We start from the raw sequence: 25,607 nt of genomic DNA, 5'->3' as shown, positions 1-25,607 counted from the left end.
TATGCCACCATAATAACATTGAAAGGCTCAGATATTGGTCTTTAAATATGCTGTCAGAAAAGTTTTATATATTCAAACATAAATGCTACTTATTCAACTTTTATTTTTAAAAGTTTCTTTCAAGAACAGAGACAGAAAAAAAAGCATTAATCTGTGGTCATTACCTCGGTATTAAAATCTGAAAAGATTTTATAATTTTTGCGAATTATAAAACCTTTTAAGATTTTGTAATTATTGTGATAATTATTAAGAAATTTATAATTATTGCGAAACATGTGAAAGAACTTAATGAGTATTGAAGATTATAGATGTTAGTTTTTGCACCCTATCTGTCTTAGAAAAGTACTCACCAGACTATCCCCAGCACTGTTCTAACTGCGATCGACTTTGTCGCTCTGCTAATTGCAGCTTCTGGTAAACGTCAGAAGACTTTATACGATTTTTCCTCCTTTTTAATGTCTAGAAGATGACTTTGTCGAAATATTAATATCTATTTATTAATTAAATGTTAATGACTTTTATAGAAATATTAATATTTGTTTATTAATTAAATGTTAATGACTTTGTCGAATGTTAATGTAATTTTCTCTAGAAAAAAATGTACCCTATCTGTCTTAGAAAAGTACTCACCAGACTATCCCCAGCACTGTTCTAACTGCGATCGACTTTGTCGCTCTGCTAATTGCAGCTTCTGGTAAACGTCAGAAGACTTTATACGATTTTTCCTCCTTTTTAATGTCTAGAAGATGACTTTGTCGAAATATTAATATCTATTTATTAATTAAATGTTAATGACTTTTATAGAAATATTAATATTTGTTTATTAATTAAATGTTAATGACTTTGTCGAATGTTAATGTAATTTTCTCTAGAAAAAAATGTACCTTATCTGTCTTAGAAAAGTACTCACCAGACTATCCCCAGCACTGTTCTAACTGCGATCGACTTTGTCGCTCTGCTAATTGCAGCTTCTGGTAAACGTCAGAAGACTTTATACGATTTTTCCTCCTTTTTAATGTCTAGAAGATGACTTTGTCGAAATATTAATATCTATTTATTAATTAAATGTTAATGACTTTTATAGAAATATTAATATTTGTTTATTAATTAAATGTTAATGACTTTGTCGAATGTTAATGTAATTTTCTCTAGAAAAAAATGTACCCTATCTGTCTTAGAAAAGTACTCACCAGACTATCCCCAGCACTGTTCTAACTGCGATCGACTTTGTCGCTCTGCTAATTGCAGCTTCTGGTAAACGTCAGAAGACTTTATACGATTTTTCCTCCTTTTTAATGTCTAGAAGATGACTTTGTCGAAATATTAATATCTATTTATTAATTAAATGTTAATGACTTTTATAGAAATATTAATATTTGTTTATTAATTAAATGTTAATGACTTTGTCGAATGTTAATGTAATTTTCTCTAGAAAAAAATGTACCCTATCTGTCTTAGAAAAGTACTCACCAGACTATCCCCAGCACTGTTCTAACTGCGATCGACTTTGTCGCTCTGCTAATTGCAGCTTCTGGTAAACGTCAGAAGACTTTATACGATTTTTCCTCCTTTTTAATGTCTAGAAGATGACTTTGTCGAAATATTAATATCTATTTATTAATTAAATGTTAATGACTTTTGTCGAAATATTAATATTTGTTTATTAATTAAATGTTAATGACTTTGTTGAATGTTAATGTAATTTTCTCTAGAAAAATGCTAATGTAACTCAGAACGCTTCCGATCCTAATAGTTTCCTTCACATATATGAGAAAATCAATGTACTGGATTTTTCAAATAACAAAGACTCTATCTTAAAAATACCAATGATACATCATTATGTAATCCATTTATTGTATTTCACATCATGCGTTTTGTCACATCATTATCTTAAAAAATTTTTTGGTTGTCAGTGTAAGTTGTTCATTTATTTTAAGTATACTTGATATTCTTTGAATTCTTTTAAATACTTCTTTCTGTTGTGAAATAAGTCTGTGACTAAATTCGCAATGTTCCTTCGATTCTGATTCTTGTAAACAATACCTTTTTCGGGAATCCACGATAATATTGCATGATTTTTTTAAACTTCAGAACGTATTTAAATACGGAACTGGGGCTGATTAAAAATTTTTTTTGTAAAGGCATTTTTTTTCTAGGAATAATTTCTATTTTTTGAATTTCAGTGATTTCAGTTCTTTGTTGGAGATGCTACATTATCATGAAATTTTGAATAACTAAATATTAGTTTGTTTTCTCACATTCAGGCAAATTATTTTTAAAGGATATTTCGCATTTTGGAATTTAATCAGATGAATGAATCACAAAATCTGTCCAATATTCAGATATTAAGACCATCTTCTAAGTGCACTCCATTAATGAGAAAACTAATCAAGGTTACTAAAGGTGGTAACAAATAAGAGACAAAAATGTGCTTCATCACGCTAAATGAGAAGTTACTTCTTATGTAGTGGTAGCATCCTGTCCCCAAACCTTATTATATACATCTTATAAGGAGTTACTTTATTCCTTTGTTTCTTAGTAAGAAGTACAGTCGTCAGCAAAACTAAAGGGACGCCTCTGTAACTTTGTCGCATTTTCGCAAAATTCGCATTGACGGAAAATATTCGAAATTACGAAATGTTTAATATTTAGAACCAGTATACTTTATTCTATAAGTGTATGAAATTCCATTCTAAACTTCGCAATAGTTCTTGAGATATAATTAATTTTGTTATTATAATTATTATAATTAATTAATTCAGTCGTCAGCAAAACTAAAGGGACACCTCTGTAAATTTGTCGCATTTTCACAAAATTCGCATTGAGGGAAATTATTCGAAATTACGAAATGTTAAATAATTAGGTCCAGTCTACTTTATTCTATATGTGTATGAAATTTCATTCCAAACTTCGATATATTTTTTGAGATATAATTAATTTTATTCGCTTAAAATTGCCTGAAAGAGCTAAACAACATAGCACTATTTGTTAAATAAATCTCAGATTGTTAAAAGCAAAAAATGCATTTTTGTTGTTTTATTTCCTTGAGATGCCGAAAAGTGAATCAGTTAGATCTTTAGCTTAAACATTCATTTTCAAATTCCATTAAATATGTGATTTTTTTTTATTGGAAAGTTAAGCACAGCATTATTTTTCAAAATAGTTTCGAATACGCCTTTATGGTCGATGCTGCCTTAGACATTTCAATAACATTCAGCATCTTTTACTGCTTTTACTGTGCATTAAATGCATTCCTTCCAATATTTTTAAGTGAAATTTCACTTCATTGGTTAAAAGAAAAAAAAACTATTTTTCATAATGGCATTTTAAGCCAATGAATTTATCAGCCTTTATTTAAAGAAATAAATTTATTTTCAGGTAGAAGCGATTGTTAATTAAATAGAATCATTAAGCTAAGAAGAGCGTTTTGTTTATAATACAGATATTACTCTTGATTTTAAACACACTTCAGCTATATTTTAATCGAATTAATTGAATAAGTAAATTTAAGATTTTAAATTACTGAAATAAAAGTTGATTCACAGAAAAAAATTCCATTGACATCATGTAGTTAAAATAATTGCATATGGCTGATATTTATGGTGATAAAACTGTTCATCAACGAAATTAACATTTTTTCCTTTATTTCACGAGAAAATTTTTGTTTCTGTTTATATTTTCGCTTACACGAAATATAGAGAAGACAAATCATTGTAATTGTCGTATAACTTGACCTCGTGAATTTACCAAAACTTTACTTAATGTTTTAGATTTCCTTGAAGCTTAAATAGAGAGAGAGAGAGAGACATATTTAGAATTATGTCCGCCTGTATGGGAAAATGTATACTCAAAAATGGAACGAGTTAGAGCGATAAAATTTCGTATTTCCATTAAAAATCTAGAACTCTATTATACTTGGACTAAGTCGTATTACTGACTCTCCGACCCGACCGAAGGCACACGGATAAATAAATACTAATGACCGTACCGCCGCAACAGCAACACTGGCGGGAACTGTGGTTGAGTCCTAAGGGCCATCACCGGCCACAGTACAACCCTTCCCTGACGAAGTACATCCCGTCATCGATGGGAGGAGCCAGACCTCCACCTTTACATGTACCCTCCAGGATGGCGAGATCCAACCACCATACCGGAATAATCTAATCTACATTTCGAGGTGCCTTCCGGAGGGATATGTTTGGACTAACGAAAAGTATTAAATTTCGTGTCAGCTGTGTTAAATGCCAATAATTCTGAAAATTCCTGAGTGCTCAAACGAGGTTATTTGAAGAGGTAATAAGTTAGATAGATGGAATTTGGTTTGTGTTTTTGACACTAAAACTGCAGTTATAGGATTAACTTTCGATTCAATTAGTTAATATCCAAACGAAGTGTTTTTATCTCCATAGACTAATTAAAACATCAATTGCCTTCTTGATTATTTTCAGTAGCAGAATTCATCCTCAATACAGATACAATATTTATACAGGCACAGTACAGCCATAAGAGCAACCGCATTAAAAACACACACACACAAAAAAGATCAAGTGGTCATTCATTTACATATGAATTTTGCGATATTGTAGCTTTCCATTGGAATCCTATTACAAACGCCAAAAACTATCAAAAGAACCGTGAAATTTCAATTAGCAGGATTGTAACAAATATGAATTACGAATATATCATCGGATATTTTTAAAGAATACTTTTGTGTTAAGGTTATACAACTTATTCTTTCTAAAATTTTATTTTAGTTACTTTCATGCAATAAGTCTAGGTGATGAGAGCAAGTAATTTATTGCCAAATTTAAATGAAAATGACACTGGTATTGCTATTACTAATCACACATAACCAAATTAACATGAAAGAATAAAGGACAGCTTTTCAGCAATATAAAAAAAGAAAACCAATAAGAATATATGGCGAATTAGTTTCAGGTGAGATATAAAAGTGAATACATCTTTACTTATATAAATTCTAAACCTTTATTATTATATCAAAAAGATTGTTAACGTTACATTCGTAAGAAATTTAATGCATTTTGGATGCATTCTTCCCTGTATTATATGCTAAACGACAATGATAACCAATTATTAACTAGTAAACCTTGAAATATTACAACAAATGATAAAGGACTACTTTATATTTATTCAGATTTAACTAAGTTAATAGTCCTAATTTTTGATATCTTTTCTCTGGTAGGCCAAAAATTATAATTGCATTCAGAATTTTTGTTTCTGGGGAGCTGAATAAAAACTGGGTCCATTGAGAGCATCAAAATAGAAACTTTACTATAAGAAGCTTGAAATCCATTTTTAAGACATAACTGTATGAATAAATCTTTAAAAAAATTTATGACGTATTGTCGGTTGTCGAATTTCTGATCTTTTCTTTTGTATGTATTATGCAATTTACTATCCATTTATTTATGATCTATATATTATATTAAAAATGAACATTGTTCGGTTGATTTTTGTTTGAATTTTTTTATGTAGTGAACTGCATGCACTTCAGTGTTTTTGATATAGTAAATAAATTATAAATATTTAAAAATATTAAAGAAATTCATTAAGATTATGCTTATATAAATAATATATATATATATATATATATATATATATATATATATATATATATATATAGAGAGAGAGAGAGAGAGAGAGAGAGAGAGAGAGAGTTTAATATTGTAGTATATTAACCCTGCTCTGGATGTGATGGTTAATTTACACACAGATTTGTAAATGAGTCAAAATATCAACAAATCCAAAGAGGTTTCAAATATTTATACAAATCTCAAGTATTACATATTTTATATGAGTAGCATATCACACTCATAATTACAAAAATCTGCTTCTTACATTTTCATACAATAAAAATTCTCATAGAGAACGTTTGTCAAAACATTTCATTCTGATGAAGTGATTGATGATTTCTCATTTGTATTATATGGCTTAAATTAATCATTGTATTGAATAAAATGCAACAAGTGTTTTTCAGTTCATGATTATTGCAAGATGATAATTTTTCAGAAGATCGTGGAAAATTTTCAAGTTTACTTTCGTAACTTCTTGTTTTCAAAAAGAACACTATTTTCCATAATCACTATAATGCTCAAAAATATTGGCACAAGCCAGACGTCCTTCACCGAAGTCTGGTTCATTAATTACTACCGATCTTCCGATAACACTAGTTGGACCTGCCAGAGGTAATGAAGGGTCTGTGAAGTAATAGCGAGCAATTTGTTGTTTATTTCCTTGCACACCAAAAGGAGGTATATCCAAATAACGCAGTTTTCCAGAGAAGTCACCAATCTGACATCTTTGAGATGCTAAGCCGGAACAGTGGCTATAATAAAAACCATCAACACTTACATTGTAAGGATTAAACACAGTCCCAGCTTGTAGGCAATCTATGCCACTTAAGCTGAATCTTTGGCCAGTGGGAATAGCTCGGTCATTTACATGCCATGGATGATGATAGGTCTTGGTATGGGATGCAGCGGAAGGGTATGATAACTCTAAATATACTGATGTGTCAGCGGAAGGATCATCACGGTCTTGGCGAAGAATTAACTGTCCTTGTAACGGGAAATCGAAAGTGGCAAATGCTGTTACGACTCGTCTTCCTATAAGTTCAATATTGGCACATGCCATAGGTCGACCGTCAGAATAATAAATTACAGCTGCTCTACCTACAATGCTGTGAACTCCAAATAGCGATAACTGAGGATCATATACTTGTTGAAAATGTTTTTCTCGATTCTCTAAAGGACCATATTTTCCACTTAAATCCCCAATAGCGTATTGATCAGAACTACCTTTGTTTGGTTCAGGAACTGAATCTGGTGATTTCTTGAGAGGGTTATAAATTACAGTTTTTACGTTTGGACATACTTCAGTTTTATCACCCCGAAAAATCAATGGTAACTCATCAATACCGTAACTATATGCTTTATTATTCAGTCCACTCAGATTTATTGTCACTAAAGTGGGATCATATGGCGATTCTTGTCGGAAGGATATTTCTCCTGAAACTTCAGAATCAAACTTAGCCATGGCCTGCTTAGGTTCGATTGGTGTTATTCTTGCACATGCAAGTGGTTTTGAAGGATCAATATCAGAATATATAACTATATATAGACTGTTTTGCACTCTTTCTAAAACGGGTGCCGATACTACAGTGTGATATGTTCGTCCTGTGATAATGTTTGGCTCACGTCCTACTGCAGCATACCCAACAGTTTCTGAAATGTGAAAGAATGGCGTAGCTTGCAGATTGACGCAGCGTGTAATTTCATTTTCATAAACAGTTGTTGGTGATTCTGTCGGTCCAGTTAGAGTTTGCAATACAGCCCAACGGTGTATTGAATCTCTCCTTGTACCATTGACATACCATAACTGGGACAGAATACCAGTTCCGAATCCACTTTGACGAATTATAACTGTGCCACCTAGGGGACTTTTGAGTTTAGCTTGGTATGTCCGTATTCTTGATGTTGGTTGAATGACAGCGCAAGATACTCTCCCTGTTTCGGTGCTTCGAAGAACCAAGGTTCGGCCTAAGATGGAGGCATTGCCTATAAGCTTCAGATTTGATAGTAAAACCATATCTTGACCAACAGTTACTGGACCATGGGGTTCCGTAAAATCTACATACCTATATGAATATATTACATAAATTAGTATGAATATATCACAAAAGTTAGTTCATTGAATAACAGTATTTCTTTTTCTTCCTTTCCACATTTATAGTATTCTATAGTTAAGCAGTATATCGTCATTATAAACTAAATAGGAAATTACGATGAAAGTTCTTTTTAAATCAGAGTTTTTATTTATTCAATTAGCTCAATCAGCTTTTTATATTGAAAATTGATAAGATTTTATAAGCCAGGATGACATAGTTTATTAAGATTACCGAAATCATTTAGCAATTGATTTGGCAATTATTTAAAGAAATATTTCTGTAACTATTTAAGATGCACAGAACAGATGTTTTGATCAAAAGACTCAATATTTGGTTTTTTGTCAACTGAATTTATGTTTAGAGGACTGAATTACATTAAAAATGTCTTCATAGCTTAAGGGGAATCAGTATTCTCCATTTTTTTCCCATAACTTCAATAAAAAAAAAATTTCTATAGTTTAACAAAAACTGTTCAGATATATTTAATTTCTTAATTATATATATTATCCCTAAAAATACTATTATTAAAAATATTATTCCTAATTTTATTAAAATAGGAATGATATTTTCAAAAAAAATATCATTCATAAGTTTGAAATTAAAATTTTAAGCTTAGGAATAATTTTTCTTAAGCTCAAAAATTAAAAAAAAATTTCCTTAAAAATTACTTTTAATTGAACATTTTTTAAATGCTTTTTGTCATTTCATTTTAAATATTTGGTCGTCAAATGGTTTTTGAGTGATCCCCGTAGTGAATTAAGTGAGATTAGAATATCTAAATTTGCTCTGGAGCAACAAATATTTTCTCAACAATCTGTTTGATTTTTTTTTGGAAAATATCCAATCTTTTTTTCATTTTCACTAGTTTTTTTAAAATTCTGATCAAAATCTTTACATATTCATCCCTATTTGAATTAAGATGATATCTGTGAATTTACAAAAAAAATTTCAAATTAATTAGTATAAAATATGTTTGACTTTTAGCGTTTTATATTAGACATGATTTTGTAAAAAAGCAAACTGAGAAAAATAGATTTAAGGATTCAAACGCAGAAACATTACGATTAAGCAGCTTATATCAAACCAGTTATTTTCTCAACAATAACCGATTATTTATAAATGAGAAAATAATAAAAGAATAAAATTTTGTCGTTTCCCTTAGAAATCATACTCTAGTTTAATTCAGTTTTAATCAGAGATAATTTTGAAAAATGAAGAAAATTCAATTTCTTTATGTTTTTACAGTCAATTGACTTAACAAATAATTCTTAATTGTTTTCGTAAAGGGCTTACTAATAGCCAGAAATAATTGTAAAACATTTAAATAAAATAGAAAGAGAAATAACTATCTTGAAACTAGCCACTTTCTTGAAAAACGAAGCATGTGCTCAAGCATTTAATTACGAATATTTTTACATCAAACAAAGTAAAAATAAAGCACTATACCGTTCTGTGAACTCGTAGTATTTAAAAGTCTGTCAGAACTAAAGTAAACAAAATTAAGTGTGCTAGAGTCTTGAAAAATCAAATTTTCTTTTCAAAAAAGGTTAAAACTGATTGGACAGAAACTAATACGAAAAGACTTGTGGAATCATCGAAATTACAAACAAACAATAAATTAAGGTTTTTTTTTTCTTTACTTCAAGATATACTCACACACACACACACACACACACACAAAAGCTGCTTACTAGTAAAAACGTAAAGAAAAATGGTCGAAAGTTTCATCGTCCTTGATAATGTGTTCCTCAGCATGACCTCATATCCGGAGAAATATTTGCCATATTCTTTTGAAATTTACAGAGGATTCAGTCAAATGTCCAGACATAATTTTGAACTCAAAATTCATGAGTTGATAATTCATTCATCAGTAAGCCTGTATGATGATATGGAAGCATTCAATGAATTCATAGGCACAAAGTGTAGTATTAAGTTCAATAGATTGTAATGTTCAGTAGTTGTATAGCGCAGAAATATTTGAAAGTATTGCAAGCTTTGAATTTTACGATATCATTCAGTTATACAAAGTTAAATTAAAATATTTGAAATCCTCTTTTTTCAAACAATTAACAATAAAAATATCAAGTTAAAATATTTAAAAAAAAAAGTTTTTTTTTTTTTTTTTTTTTTTTTTTTTTTGTCGAATGTTTTAATTACGGAAAGAATTAAATTTTTGCTCAGGAACAAAAAGAAAAATTATGTGCGTGTTTTTTTAATCGTGTAAATCTGTTATTAACTGTATCTTTAGTTAAATGGAAACGATTTAGATAAATATAATTCTGATTTTAATCGCCTGAATTATAATAACTCCTAAGACTTAGCTTTTTCAATGAGGTAATTAAAGAAATCAGATGAAAGAATTCCAGAAGAATGGTTTCAACATAAACCTCTAACTTTGGATAATCGGATATTGGTTCCTAATAGTTCTCTGAGATAAAAACAGCTCCTTTTCTTTTTGTAAATAATATGCTAATAATTATTTTTCTAAATAAATAATACTATCATTTCTTTTGAATTAGTAATATGAAAATTTATAATACATTCTTTCCTATACAGATGATGTTGATACGTTTCGATAATGATCAATGAGCATATTAATCAACATATTCTCGTAGGATATTCTTTGAATGATTTTGATTACTGAGAAAATAGGGATTATTCATATAAATTATTTCTAATTATCGTCCAACCTGTACACAACTTTCAACAACAATACCGTTCTACAACTTTCTCTACAAGTCTTTTTTTTTTTTGGTAAGAGTTATCAAAACCATGACAATCTATCAGCGAAAATAGTGTACATCTGAAAACTTACTAAGGAAATAGTTTCACTTGTTTCATATTTATAAAAATGAAATTTTTTTTATTGAGTTTTGATACACTTCTCAACGCACACACATCTAGAAATTGTGCACATTTGTATCTTCTAAATGACATTAAAATATTTTAATTAAATTTTGACACCATGGCGCTGCCCTGTAGTAAATTTGAAAATTAAATAAGGTATTTAGATTTTGGTAGGAAATTATTTTAGGATTTTATAACTCTTATGATTACGAATTATGACTTACTTGAAGACTAAAATTAGAAAATAATAAATATTTTTTTAAATAAAAACTACGCCTTTATTGGTGATGTAAAATATAACCTTTTTAAAATTAAAAATATGGATGTTCAATCAAAATTAGAGGATAATGAGACGCTAAAAACAATTCATATCATAAGGGAGAAAATTTTATTCATTCTATATTAAGTTATATAGTGAATTAGATTCAAATTCCAGTATTCTTAGAGTATTTTTATCGATACCTATTGTACAAAACAATACTTATTGTACCTAATATTGTACCTATCTATGCAATTTCGTTTTGACACCCATATTATTGATTTTAAAATGTAAAAACTTTTAGTAGATTAATAAAAGTGTATTTTTAACTTCAATTAATTTTTATTATTTAAATTTTATACTTTTAAGTAAGGCTATTATTAATATTTTAAAGATTTCTACGTTTTGAAGATCATGAATCTGAAGTTTAAGAACATCTTCTTGAAAATATTAATTCTTCTCAATAAATATACAGCTGCTTTTCTTTTGGTGATAGACTTTAATATTTAAAGGAATTTTAAATGCCCTTTTTTTATTATTTCACTCCTTTCTTTTTGTCATTAATTCTTAAAACCTCTTTTAACAATCTGCATCTAATATCTTATCAGACAAAGGACGTTCATTTATAATGAAATTCTGTTATTTTCATAATTAGTACAATCATATTCATGATTTTTTCACAATTTTGAAGTCTAAGTTTTTTTGAAACAATAAATTCGATTTTAAAAGGCTAGAAAACCTTTTATGAGTATTCCTTTCATATTTTGCCAGATGCTTTTTGATTGCGCAATACTAATTTTTTAAAATAGATTTCAAATGCCGAATGTTTGTCAGATTTGTAACCTACAACTTGATTTTTCGAAGATCATGCGAATTGTGCTTGTATGCCTTTTGATGTTGTTTGTGTATTATTATTATAATTCAAAATTAAAATTATTGCCTCAACTATTTTACAGTTAAAAATATTATTCGTGTTTGTATTATTTTCGCATGAATGAAAACAAATTTATTTTCTCGAAATGAATCTTCTTGATGTTTGTAAGGAAGTCCTTAAAAAAGACAATTCAAGATCTGAGGTTAAGATAAAGGTCTTACATTCTTCCTAATTTTTCGGCACTGCAAGGATCGGCTGTTCCTGGCACTGGAGGAAATTCGTGTATTTTCCATCGGAACTTTTCTCCGTATGTTCCCCCTCTCAGGAAAATTCGAATGGCTGTTCCTTTAGGATCGTCGAGGAATTCAACATTTCCTTGCAAACCCCCGGAGTCAATGCTTGCTACAAGGCCGCTGCTACTCGCCGTTACCACCTGGGATTCTAAAAGAATAAGCAATTCAATATAACTGCAAAGAAATTTTCTATAGAAGTGTCGGCTTATTTTAGAAAATACAGTATTTAAATGTGCACAGTTTTCCCCGGGTTTCTTATGTATTCAGGACAAATATTGGCTAAATGAGATTTTTTTTTATTTTAGTTATATCAACATCCATTTTTAAAGCAACATTAGGACTGTTTTGGAACGGGCCTCGCAATTTTGAACCACGTCAGATGACGAGGACAACAACTGAGCTGGCACCCCCACTCCACGCTACACTAGAGAGAGGGCATTTGGCCCCGACAGATTTAGCGTGCACCAGAACCGCTTACACATCAAGTCTCAGACCTGAAAGTCGCCGTTTCTGAAGCTGAGACTTTCAAATTGTTGATACTTCTGCTCTATACAAGAAATTATTATCTTTACATAAGTTAATTCTTCTCAGTATTGAGACCAGTTTTGAATCATTGATTTCTTTCATTTTTGCTGTATTTCGTTCTAAATATATCAAAAAATAAATTTTCTCAAAAAAGTTTTTAGAGAAAATTACCTTTTCTACTATTTCAAATAAATGTATATATTGCTAAAACAATTACAAAGTCAAAAATTTACGCAGTCGCCTCTCTTATTAATCACGTATAGTAAAATAATCTGGATATTCTAACATTTTAAATAAAAAATTTCCACTCTTACAAGTAATCTGCCCAAATTATGAATATCGTTATTTTAGAAGATTTTAAACTATTTAAATAATCGCCTTAAGGAATATATGCCGAACATTCCTTTCTAGAGGTGCTAAAAATAATAAAATTCAAATCTCAGTAACAGAAAAATAGAACTTTCATTTGTAAAATTGTTAGTGTGTCAAGAGCATTTTACTAAATATGACTAAGAAGACTAGAAAATTTCGTAATTTTTTCAAATGACATAAAATCTAATTCTTTATGCCGTTTTTCAATAAGAAACATGTGTTTATCTTTAACAGATCAGAAGTTAGCTACCATTAGAGTGAGTAACCCTATTATTTTCAACACCAACTCGATTGCTTTTGTTGATTTTTTGCTGTTTGGTTTCCACATAGTTCATCAATTTTCTGATTTTCTTTAATTAAAAAAATAACACAAAATTATAATATAAAATCAAACGAAGATAAACGCACAAACATTTAATAAAAATCTAAGGGTAACCTTCATTTGAGAAAGAGTTCATTAATTGCCTCATTAGCGCAATTAATGATGGCAAACTGATCATTTCAAGCAGAATAATTCATTCATCATAATTGAAATATATATATGTGTTTTGATTGTATCTTTCACTATAATTTGATACTCATTATAAAATTAAAATCAATTCATATTTGAATACTTTTATTTATTTCACAAAGAGTTTAGAGATTACAAAATTGGCCAATTCCTGTAAGTGAGTATTTAAAAAAAATATAAAAGAAAATTTCAAAAACAATTTCTTCACTTCGCAAATATAATTAAAAATAAATGTATATGAATGTAAAAATCTTTAAACTAAAATAATTTGTTACTTAAAAATCTGAATTTTGGAGTATTGATTTGTAAAAAGCGTAAACTGTTTCAAATTGACTTTCTGAAGGGATTGGATCATACATTTCATAATACATTCAGTAGTATAACGATACTATTCAACATTATGCATTGTCGTATAGTAAAATCACTTTTTCCTTCTTGGCAAAGTCGAGTAGGATTTTGAGAAATAAATTTACTAAAATTCATTCCGTCTATTCTTGTTAAATTAAAAAAAGAGGTCTTTAAAAATTATTTCGGAAAATATAGAATAAAATTTTGAATGTTAAAAGGTTTAAGCAAGAATGTTAAGAGGTTCAAGATGTCTGAATTTAAAAGGTTCAGATGAACTTTTAAATTTAATGAAAAGACTTTTTTAACATTTTAGACAAACTTGATTAATAGTTTTCGTAAGTTTTCATTCAAAAAACCATCACGATCTAGAAAGCAAGTTTCGAAGTTTGTTTTCTAAGGAAATGCTGCTTCCTATTCTTGCCTTGAGGAAATTCAGCGAGGGAAAGTAAACAGAAACATTTGAACACTCATTAAGAATGTAACCGATAGCATCTGAAGGAATTGCCTGAAGCACCTGTTGATATGTCTTCCCCACGGATAATTGCTGAACTACTTTTTTTTCCCTTTCCCTCAAGCAAATTCCTTTTCTGTAAACATGAATCAGTCTTTTTCGTGACTTTGAATATTCATGACTTTGAATTTTCAATTGGAATAAATCAAAGAAGTGTTATAATTTTATAGTTTCTTTCATTCTCGCGAATGCCAAATTTCAGAAATGATCAAAACATATAGTTTGAATTTCATTTTAATATCAAATGCAAACACTATCAATATTTTATATTTAAATAATTTATTTAGGAAGTATTTTTATATTTAGATATGCTATGAAATGTTAAAATTTTAACAAATATTATAAAAATAGTATACTTCATATCGTAAATGCTTTTTGGATGCGAAAAGCATACATCGTTCGTGGATGTACTCAAATAGTATATAAAGTAATTAACACATTAAATTTCTTAACATTTTTATTGTTATTAAAATGATCCAAGAAATATATTTCCTTAGTCAATACAATTAATAATATATGTCATAGTTCTATCTAGTACTCAGATGAAATATTATTAGGTGCTTGCATGTATTTTAATCAGCGACATCTATTGGTAAATATGCGAAGTATCTATATAAACGATAATGGTTTCGGGTCTTACCAATTGACTATTACTTTATTGTTATCATTTTGAAAGGTTTCCATTTAGTATTATTGAGTTATTCAGTGTATAAAGACCCCTTTCGTGGAACACTCCAAATTGCATTTTCGACATTCATTGCTTTTTTTTTATTTATTTAAAGAAATCTGCTGCTGAAGCCCATCAGACACTTATAAAAACTTATGGTAATGCTGCTCCGTCATATCCCAATTGTCGGTTTGGGTTTCAACGATTTAAGAGTGGGGATTTCGATATCAATGACAAAGCACAGCCTGGAGGACCAAAAAAATTCGAAGATAAGCAGTCACAAGACTTACTGGACGAAAGTGGGAAAAAGTTGTAGAAAATGATGGAAAATATTTTAATTGATGTATATTGTACCAATTTTTCTCAATAAATGCCTTGTTAAAGTGAAAAATGATTAAAATACATGCAAGCACCTAATACAGTACACTTTACATTTTTAAATCAGTTTTAAAACAAAAATTTATAAGGAAGAATATCTTAGTAAAAAAAATAAATGTTTCGATTTATGCCCCAATGAAGCCTAAAAACGATATACCCTCTGAATGCCGCAGCTATTTTCAACTTGTGAAGCAACAAAGGAAGACTCACACACACACACACACACACCCAATGGAGCGACAAAAATTTCCTTCATTATTTAATATTTCCCATATTTGTGGTTTCTTTAGCATTTGCACTAGAAGTTGCTGCTTATTGCCTTTGATGATGCAAGTGATTCCATCATTCCAATCATTTTAAATTCTATTCACTTGACTATTAAAAAAATGATTCTGAAAATGACTTTCATGATGTCAGTGTTGCTTGATCCAAGGATGACAAGTCCATGGAAGTATGCGCCATCTTCTGGCAGTACAGTAATGAAGGATGACGGGTTAATTTGATTCATTTCCGATGACGGGACGTACCACCTTTTCAGGGTATACTAGCAATAGAGAATAATTTGTGTATTGCTATCCAATCACTCAGACAGACAAGATTTGATTTGGATATCTGTAATCAGTTTGTAGCTAATCTGCTTGTTCTAGAAACTGGCTTACATATAGAACAAAGCACAGTTGATATGAAAGGAGGCATTCGATTTCACTTTATTTTTTTATATTTAAATTGATTGTCATATAAGAACGACCCCACCCAAACAATTATACTAGTCATTTATTAATTTTAAATAATTAATTAACTAATTTTAATTTAGTTGTATTATTTGCAATGGATTACTGTTTTTGTTTGCTTCAGTTTAATTGTGTTATTCAATATCTAAATCGTAAGATTTTGCCTTGTCACATCATTTCCTCGTTCAATTTTAAATAAAATTGTGCATTATATGATAATGCAATGCATTTAAAATCTTCATCTCAAGCTATTAAAAATCACGAAAAAAATATTTTTTCTTAGACAGAGAAGTGACATCTAATTTATCGGCCATAGTTTATTGGAAATTTTTTTTATCAATCTGATTACGGTATGTTTTATTACACATTTTTATTAAACATATCTTTTTTCCTGTATGTAAAGGCTTCGGAACAGGAGGGTTTCAGTTTCGAGACCTTGTTCCCCTGCAGAAACGTCGTGTAAGCTGGTCTGGTGCACGTTAAATCCGTCGGAGCCACGCATCCTCCCTTATTACCTTTATTTTTTCACACTTAAATACTTCTGTGTAAGGATCATCCTGACTCTAATGATTTTAAAATGTAAATCTCGCATTAAGTTAGAAAAGGAATTCGTTGGAAAATTTAAGAATAACAAATAATACCCGGTTTATGTTATCTGCAATGTCCAATCTCCCGCTGTTGCAACAAGAATAGGCGAAATAGTTTTTTTTTTTTCAGTTTATATTCTTATTTATGAACGAAATATATGGGTGCTTTCAGACTGCAATGAGCATGCGTAATTTTTTTTATGAGAAAGTGCTTTGCCGATATATAAAAAATCTTCTTCGATATGCTCTCCTTTAGAAAATATATTTCTGAAAGAAGTCCAAGATTTTTGATAGAAGGTGGTTCATCTGCATATTGTGTTTATATAATAGGGCACCACGAATTTTCTATATCTTTACACTACTTGGGTCAGTAGAAAATGTTTTGTTTATCTCTACCAATTCAGAAAAGTTTCTCAAGACAAGGCAGACTGATAAAATAAAGCACTCGAAATCCTCTTTTTTTTAGTTGAAGAGTTTGTTATTCACTTTGAAACAGGATGCATATTCATTAACAGTTTCATACAAGTTGCGTCATATCACCTTGAAAAGGAACTTGTTATCATTATTAGCAGACTTCGTTTTCAACGTGCATTCGGAATAAATTACTTATGCAAATAAAGGAGTTGAAAACGAGATTAATTTTCTTCATCTGCTGTTGATTTTTTTTAATTATTTCTTAGAAGCATTAACTATACTTCTTTTCATTTCAAAATAATTATATGCCCTACCACATGTCATTGTAAAATGCCTCTTAAATTTCTCCTTTTATATTTCATCGACGAATTTTTATTTTTTTTTACCAAAGCTTAATAATTACTTATTAAATGGATATAGTTTAATATAGGCTTACTGATCATTATAAAAATTATTCATTTTTAAACCTAATAATAAAAAGGTGTTTTTAATTCATTTCTTCAAATTATTTTCATATTAAGAAATAATGAATACACCCGAAATTAATCAACTCCCATCTGAATGAATTCATGTTTATAATCAACTAGTAAATCAACCTAAACTTATGCTGCTATTTTACAAATGTCTTATTAACTCGTTCTATTTTCTATTTTGAACCGATTTCTTCAATGCTGCAAAGGAAATTGCAAGGAATCAAATGCATTCGTCATGCAAAATGAATCAAATTAAAATTTGGTTTTCAAGCAATATTTGACAAAAAAAATTGTCTTGATTGAAGGAGCTTTTATGCACTAGCTATTGATGGCTTAATTTATCTTGATATTTCATATTAGTAGTTTAGAAGCATTAACAAAAAAGCATAAACAATCTACACTGCTGTGAACGATTAACCTAAAAGCACTTACTTTCATTTTAATTTCAGTTAATACGTTCGTGACATTATCTTAATTATTAATTAAAAGTGAGATTTAAAAGAATAAAGGTAAAGAAATATACATAAAAATCATAATAATTAACTTCGTTTCGAATACGGAGAATTGTGAGTTAACATTTCGATAGAAATTCAATCTTATTATTTCACGTGAAAAATTTATCACAACTGTTAGAATATCAATACCAAAGCATCGTTTATCTTTAACTCGAAGGTCAAAAATTTTGTATTTGCTTCCCTTTACTTATTCTATATGCATGGTAAGAGCTTGACCTTAAGCCATCAGATGTTTTAGTATCATCATCCCAAATTAAAAGTAATAGTTAATTCCTATTCGTAATCTCCCTGTTTGGCGTAAAGATTCTCATTTGACAAAGATATAAAGGCATTCATACATTTGACTGTGGAAAAATATGAAATTTTTAGTTTGATATTGGCAACTTTAAGAGATTAACAGATTAACAATTTTAACCTAAAAAGCTCTTTAATATCAGATACTTAATATTTTCTTAATTTATTACTTGATGTAATAATACACATAATATCAGCATATACTAAAACAGAATACTGACACTGTAGATAATACTCAAATAATAATTTTCATGGAGCAAAATGCAATAATGCAAGTAGTCAACGGATAAATAAAATAACCATATTTCTAAAAATAATATTTTTTTCCTTTGAAATTGTTTTTGATTTCATACAAATTTTATAATGTTCATTTACACCCAGACTGTTTTAAGAGCCGTGATATTAAATGCAGTATTTGAGTGTTGATATTCTCATAATCATCAACAGGAAATTCTAGATATTATGAAGGCCAAAATCCTGGAATTTATTGAAACTGTATCCGTTAACATGTTTGGAAAAGTATAACTTTGAAGCTAATGAGACAAAGTGTATAATAATTCAACAAAAACTGTGAAACTTATAAAATGAAATAAATTCTTACTCAATGAGAATGAGATTTAAAAAAACGCCCAGGTTTTTTTTTAAAAAGCCTATTATACGCCGACTGGTCGTATCAAAATTTTGAAAGGGTTAAGGGATGTACTTCCTTAGGGAGTGGTTGTACCGTGGCCGGTGATGACCCTTAGAACTCAACTACAATTCCTCCAGTGTTATTGTTGCGGCGGTCCGGTCATTCAGTATTATTTATCCGTGTTCATTTGGGCGGGTCGAAGAGTCAGTGATATGACTTAACAAATTCATTACAATTAGAGAAACTGTCATTCAAAACTGGAATGGGTAGTACTAAAACGCAATTTTTTTTTTTTTAAATTTATAATGGTATACAAAATTTTTTTGTATAATGATGTGTTCCGAAATTATGGCGGAAAAATATAAAATCTGTTTCCACTATTTCCATCCCCTTTAGGAGAACAGAACCTGGCACGTTTTAATAACTCAATTAATCCTTCTAGATGTTAAGGAACATATGTGCTGACTTTCGTTTGAATCCGTCAAGGGCTGTAGAATTGAATAAGGTTCAGATAAATAAAGTGACATTCAATTTTATGTATCAAGATTACCAAAAAAAATTTTACCAATCTGCTGACACTCTGGCCACAACTGTAAAGGTTCGATCTTTCAGAAAAAACATTTCATTTCGATCTTTCAGAAAAACCAGAAAAATAAATAAATAAGAGTTAATCTGAAAATGTCCTGATATTTTTAATTGTATAATATGTTTGAGTTCGAATTTTTTCAGATATATATTTATTGACTGAATCGATATAAGATTTATTTCTTTACTTCATTGCAAGCAAGATTTTAACGATTTAGAAACCAGTTTCGAATAATGACAACATTAGATAGACAACTTTTATATATAAAAAGAATAAATTATATTTTGAATATTTAAAAGCGAAATAACAATAAAGGCTTATTAACTGAATAAAAACTTGCATACCAACTTGAATTCAAGCTGTTTTTCAATTCGTTCTTGAACAGTTTATTAATCCATTATTTGCGACAAAATCATAATTCATTTATGATAAAATAATCACACCATTATTTACTTGATTTTCTTTTCTTATATATTAAAAAATATCTTTCAAAAAAGTTAAAAATCTATGAACAAAGATATCTAATTCAAGAAAAGAAATATTTTAATTGATGCATGTTTTATTCCGTATTATATGAACCTATGACCTGAATTTTACTCAAATTGAAGTGAAAAACATTATTTCAGACCGATTAAATATTTTAATCTGCTGTAATGATTTCTCAGATAGCCAGGTTTTTGTTTTCTTTCATATGATAAAAAAAGTATCATGTTATTTATTACTATTTGTCAGAATTTTTCGATGCTACCTTCAATAATTCAGAAATATTCCATTTCGTTTTTTTAATAGTTACATTTTACTTCATTTCTATAATTTTTCATTAATCAATGCTGTTTTGCACTTTTTCTTAACACGTCTTTATAAACTAGCTTTCTTCTCTGCTTGTCTTCTCGATACAAATGTCACAATCGATTTTAAACTAACTTTTCGATGATCTAGAAACTTGAAAATAAACATGGCCCAAAAATAGACGATAATGCAATATGAACTCGCTTTCTTTTCTGTCTATTGATTTCTATGTTCGATTCAAATTTTGCAATCGATTAAAAACGCTTATTACCGATAGATGGCGTCCTGCCAAATCGTTAGCTCATCGGGAGGTTTTTTAAAACTGATTCCGAAATTTCAGACATACAAGACTAAAAAGCAGAATATAATCATTTAAATTTAAAAAAATAATATACTACATTTTTGAAATAGAATAAAAATTTTAAAATAACCTCTCATAATCCCATGCAGATTGTCTTGAAAATTTGTGATTTTGAAAATTCACAATTAGAAATTTTCAGGGCTGTCTATGAGGTTATAAATCTATATGAATATAAGAGAAACTATTTTATGCTTCTTGGTCCATTTTAAAAACGTGATATATTAAAATTTTTTTAATTTAAATAACTATTACATTTGATCTTTTTTTTTTTTTTTTTGCATGGAAACAGTTTTCTGTTTTAAAAAGAGTGGCATGTAATTTTGTAAGCGAAAAGTCAAGGGGGGGGGATTTGAGGAGCTCCCTTTTCTAGATGCAGTTTCTTATATCAAACAACAAAAGTTGACTATTCTTTTAATACTTTTTAAGAGAGAGTACTCAAGTACATTAGAAAAGAAAAAAAAAGAGAAAAATCTATTTGACTCTTGTAACTGAATAACTGGTTTTATTTTTACAATTCCTTTCCCTTTCGGTTTTGGGAAATTTTAATCACAAGATTGAAAACAACTCATGGTCCACTCACTGCCTTCGGGGTTTTTCAAAAAGCAAAAGTGTGTCGTAATTGCGAATCTAACCATCTGCACTTCATTTGTTATACTAAGAGGAGACGAGACTGCAACAAAATGAAAGATTAGGAAGTAAAGAACATTCGATTTATTTTGGGTGAAAGTAGAACGATGAACTTTGTATGCGGCTATCTCTATGTAGGCCAAGTATGTGAATGTAGTTTCTCTTTCCATTTGCTGGGAAAGGGTGGAATAAACAAGTTGGCGATTAAAGAAGCAACCAATATCAATTCTACGTAAACTTCAGATTTGGTTGTGTTTTTTTATATATATAAAAGATTTATTCATATATTTTTCATCATTTCTCTACAAGAAGTTGCAAACTTCAGTCTTTAATAAAAAGTTCATTTTTTATTAAATGTTCATAAAATTTTATAAAGAGCTTATTAAAACAATTTTAATTCCACCAAAATCAAAAAGTGTTATTGAGTATAGCATATAAAAATGTATGCTTCAAAGAACAATTTTAACTTCATGAATGAAACCTTAAAACTTCGCGCTGAATTGATTTTTAATTGTTCCAATTTCTGGAAAATCCAGATGAAAGGGCATTTTGCATCTAGAAATAAAATATTATTTACTTATGCATAAAATGTTATTGACTTGTTCCTGATATATTAAATATTTCTTCTCGAATACTTTCCTTTATTTCGTGTAGAAACATTCTAAAGCATTAGATATTTTTCATTCGTTTATACTCTTTTTCTGGTAAATATTTTTTTAACAAATTGAATCATTATGTTTCATGTGGTAATCACAAAGTTAAACTAAATGTGAATTATGCAGAGGGAATTTATATGCAATTTTTTTTTACATAAATATTAAAAAGGAGCTTCACCTCGGACCCGATTTCACCATGAGTGAAATAATGATAGATAAAGATAAAATGACTAATATAATATAGCAGATTGTTTCGAATTATATATTAAACTAAGTCTAAGTGCATTCATGATTTTTTTTTCTATTTAAATAACCAGTTGATATGTAGGTAAGATTGAAAAATATTCATATGTAATCAGTGTATGATTCGTATCTAAATATTTTATCCGAAAAAACGTTATCTTACAAAAAAAAAAAAAAAAAAAAAAATGCCGGTCGAAGCTCTGTTTTCTAGTTATATATCTTAATATAAGCTTTGTAATATATATCTATGAAAAAATTTTATATTTTTAATTCATTACAATATACACTACCTGACCTATGATGACTGATCACCTGCGATTTTAGATATTTTGTTAAATATCTAGAAAAATTCAATTGGAATTATCATGAAACTTCAGGCGTGTAAACAACATAGTAGAGCATTATATTTCGGAGAAGAATTTTTTCGCGAAACTCCATAGAGGACCATTATTAAATGGAATAAAAACGAACATATTTTGGATAATTATACAAAAACTAATGAAACAATAGTTTCCAAACTTTAGCACATGATTAAGGGAGCTTTCGTAATAAACTGCGTTCATTTTTATGAGGATAGCACGTATACTTGTGGAAAAATTAAGGTTTTCATAAAAAAAATCCCAAATTTCACCAAATTTTTTGCTTATAATTTGAAAAGTTATTAATACAAAAGAATGTCATGTCAGAAACCATGACAAAAGATATTGTACACAATATCCTTCAATCAGAATTAAAAGATACTAGATGTTAAGTGAAAAATGAGTGGTTTACTAAATAATGCTTCATTTCGTATGCGTGAATGCAATCAAATTCTAATGTGTATAATGTATTAACAGAATGTTTGATGCAACTTTTGTGAAAGTCTCAAAAATATAGCTTGAAAGCTCTACAAGTTATTGCCAGTAGAATAAGCTTGAAATCCATTGTTTCAAAATGAAACGACGAAAATAAGGGCTGTATGCAAATATAGCATGTCAACGGACTCTTCCGAAATGGAAACAGAATAGTCTTCACGTCATCGTTATAACGTCATTCATATGAATATAAAATACTCGTGAGACATTTATAGAAACCGCATGAGCTGTACGTTTCGAGACAATGAACGAGCTGAGCGCTCTGATGATTACAGTGGTATACAACATGGCGCAAATGGACACTGGACCAGAGGAAGAACATAATTTGAAGTGACGAATCATGCTTCCCGTATTGACATTCCAACGGATTGTCTGGACCTGGCGAAAGCATCTTTACCGCAATACAGTGTTCCCACGGTTAAATTTGGAAGCGATGGAATCAGGGTTTGGTCTTGTTTTACCTGGTTTGGACTCTGTCGATTGGTTTTAGTGTCTGCAACCCTGAATGCAGAAGACTATGAAAGTATTTTAGACAAATATGTGCTTCCTAGCCTTTGGCAGATGTTCGGTAGTGGACCATATGTATTGCAGCCTGATAATACCGGGATACATACAGCACATAATATAAAACAGTGATTTGGGGACATGGAGGGTCCAACAACATTTTCGAGAGAATGAAGTGAGCTCGCCTTTGTAATTAACACACTCGCTTTATCAATACAGTTAATGTTGTGGTCGACTTCTGCACAGCGAGCACGTGTCAGTGTCCCACGGCAAAAAGATTTTGAATACCCAAATGTTGACACGGGATGCATCTCAAAGGATTTGGTTTATAAATTCTTACCAAGAGGCACATGTACCCTGCTTTAATATAATCTGGTGAATTAAAATGAATCGGTAATGAAAATTTAACACAAGACGTTTAGGGTTAAGGAGTTTCCCATCCCCCGTATTGTAATATGTATGACACGGGTCACTTCCTGGACTTTTAGCTTTTTAGTAATTTCCTCAATAGGAACATTATACCATTCCCCTTCAGGATCCTTTATATGAGTTTAATGATGATTAAGGACCCACCTGAATGGAAATAGTTAACAATGACCTGAGATTTAAAATCTGCTTGGCTTGTTTTAAAGATTGAACTTCAACCAAAAAATTGTCTTATCCGAATTTCTTGAGGGATCTCACTTTTTTCTAAAAATATCCTTTTCAACATGAAAGGTTAGACACGCCATGAAATGTATCTTTATAATCGGAAATTCTGTGAATGGTTTGATGCCTTGGAAAGTGTGTTGTCCATTAAAGAGAGAACATTTTGATTTGCCCATATGACATTAAGTTTTAGACCCGACGCCGGTATCGAACAGTTCTAGTCCCGGCGTTTACCGTGGTTCTATTTGGAATCTCTAAACTCAGATTTACTCCCATTGACAAGGGCTACCCTTAGCACCAAACTCAAGATGCAACCCTTCGCTTGATCCTTAGCAAACTAACCACTCAAGTGTCTAGATACCAGCCGACTTAATAAACCGGAAACCACAGTGCATCTCCCGTCTAATGCGTCGCTACGCACGGCCACTAGGAGTCCTTGGCTGTGCATGAGAAGCAAGAATCTATCAGAACGGCGATAGTTTCTCAAGTAGAACTCCTCGCTTGCCGTCTAGGAATGGAAGAATAAAGCTGAAAATGGAAAGCGACGGGGAAGGTAAACTGGGAGAAAGAAAAGGTCCCTGGCTACCTCCAAATTGGGACACTCACATTCACTTACAGTAGGTGAGCCCCTGAGGATCGAAAGGCGCCTCAGAAAATTCGTAAAACAGAAAGGTGAATGAAGACTAATTGGCGTAAAACAATAGGACGAGTAGATTCATATACCATGCATCCACATTCGATGTGAGGAAAAATGGCAGGCTGGTCTACCCTATCTATAGGGCTGGACGATGACAGAATTTCATCATCGCGGTAAAACATTCAAGATAAATGAATATTTCTAGATATATCGTAATTTTTTTTATTGGTTAATGCAATAATAAATTATAAATAACCTTTCTTAACATATTGACATATCATATCTTCTTCATATAAGAGAAATTTTCAGTTGTCTTGCTAATTTTCATTTATATTAAAAATATATTCGTATTTTTCCTTCCGAAGAAGTAATTACTATTTAATTATATTAAAATCCTTTCAATAGATAGTGTTGCAATAGCATTTCGTTTTAGCTATATCTGCACTTCTCAATATACCCTAATATTTTATTTCTTCCTTAATAGAATAATTTTTAAAATGGTACCTTCCATTCATTCTTCATACACAGACGAAAATAAGAAATATGCCTTTCATACTAAATTAAATAGTTTTGACGAATCACGAATTTGAAATTAATGTCATGAAAAAAAAATAATTCGTTTTATGAATAACTTAAGTTTTTATTTAAAAAGTATTAGCGGCAGATTTAATTTAAATATGTAACTAGAATTTTAACTCAATTTGTCTATAAAATAATAACTAAAGAGATTTGAAAATAACTTAAAAACAATAATTTCGAAATGTTTATGAATACCATTATAGAGT

General features: G+C 29.7%; 1 protein-coding gene across 2 annotated transcripts in view; it reads right to left on the bottom strand.

Moving 5' to 3' along the window:
* Positions 1 to 5,769: 5,769 nt before the first annotated feature.
* The window catches only part of LOC129960879 (uncharacterized), a 44,236-nt gene continuing 24,398 nt past the window's right edge, over positions 5,770 to 25,607 (bottom strand). For both annotated transcript variants that reach the window (XM_056074588.1, XM_056074589.1), the window contains exons 2-3: positions 11,889 to 12,108; positions 5,770 to 7,657 (exon numbers count right to left, since the gene is read on the bottom strand). In XM_056074588.1, the coding sequence (XP_055930563.1) occupies positions 6,088 to 7,657; positions 11,889 to 12,108 (1,790 nt within the window). In that variant the 3' untranslated portion in view covers positions 5,770 to 6,087. The remainder of the gene's footprint in view (positions 7,658 to 11,888; positions 12,109 to 25,607) is intronic.

Source organism: Argiope bruennichi, chromosome X2 (genome assembly GCF_947563725.1).
Source record: "Argiope bruennichi chromosome X2, qqArgBrue1.1, whole genome shotgun sequence".
In the NCBI taxonomy this organism is placed as follows: domain Eukaryota; kingdom Metazoa; phylum Arthropoda; class Arachnida; order Araneae; family Araneidae; genus Argiope; species Argiope bruennichi.
This window is presented reverse-complemented; position numbering and strand designations above follow the sequence as displayed.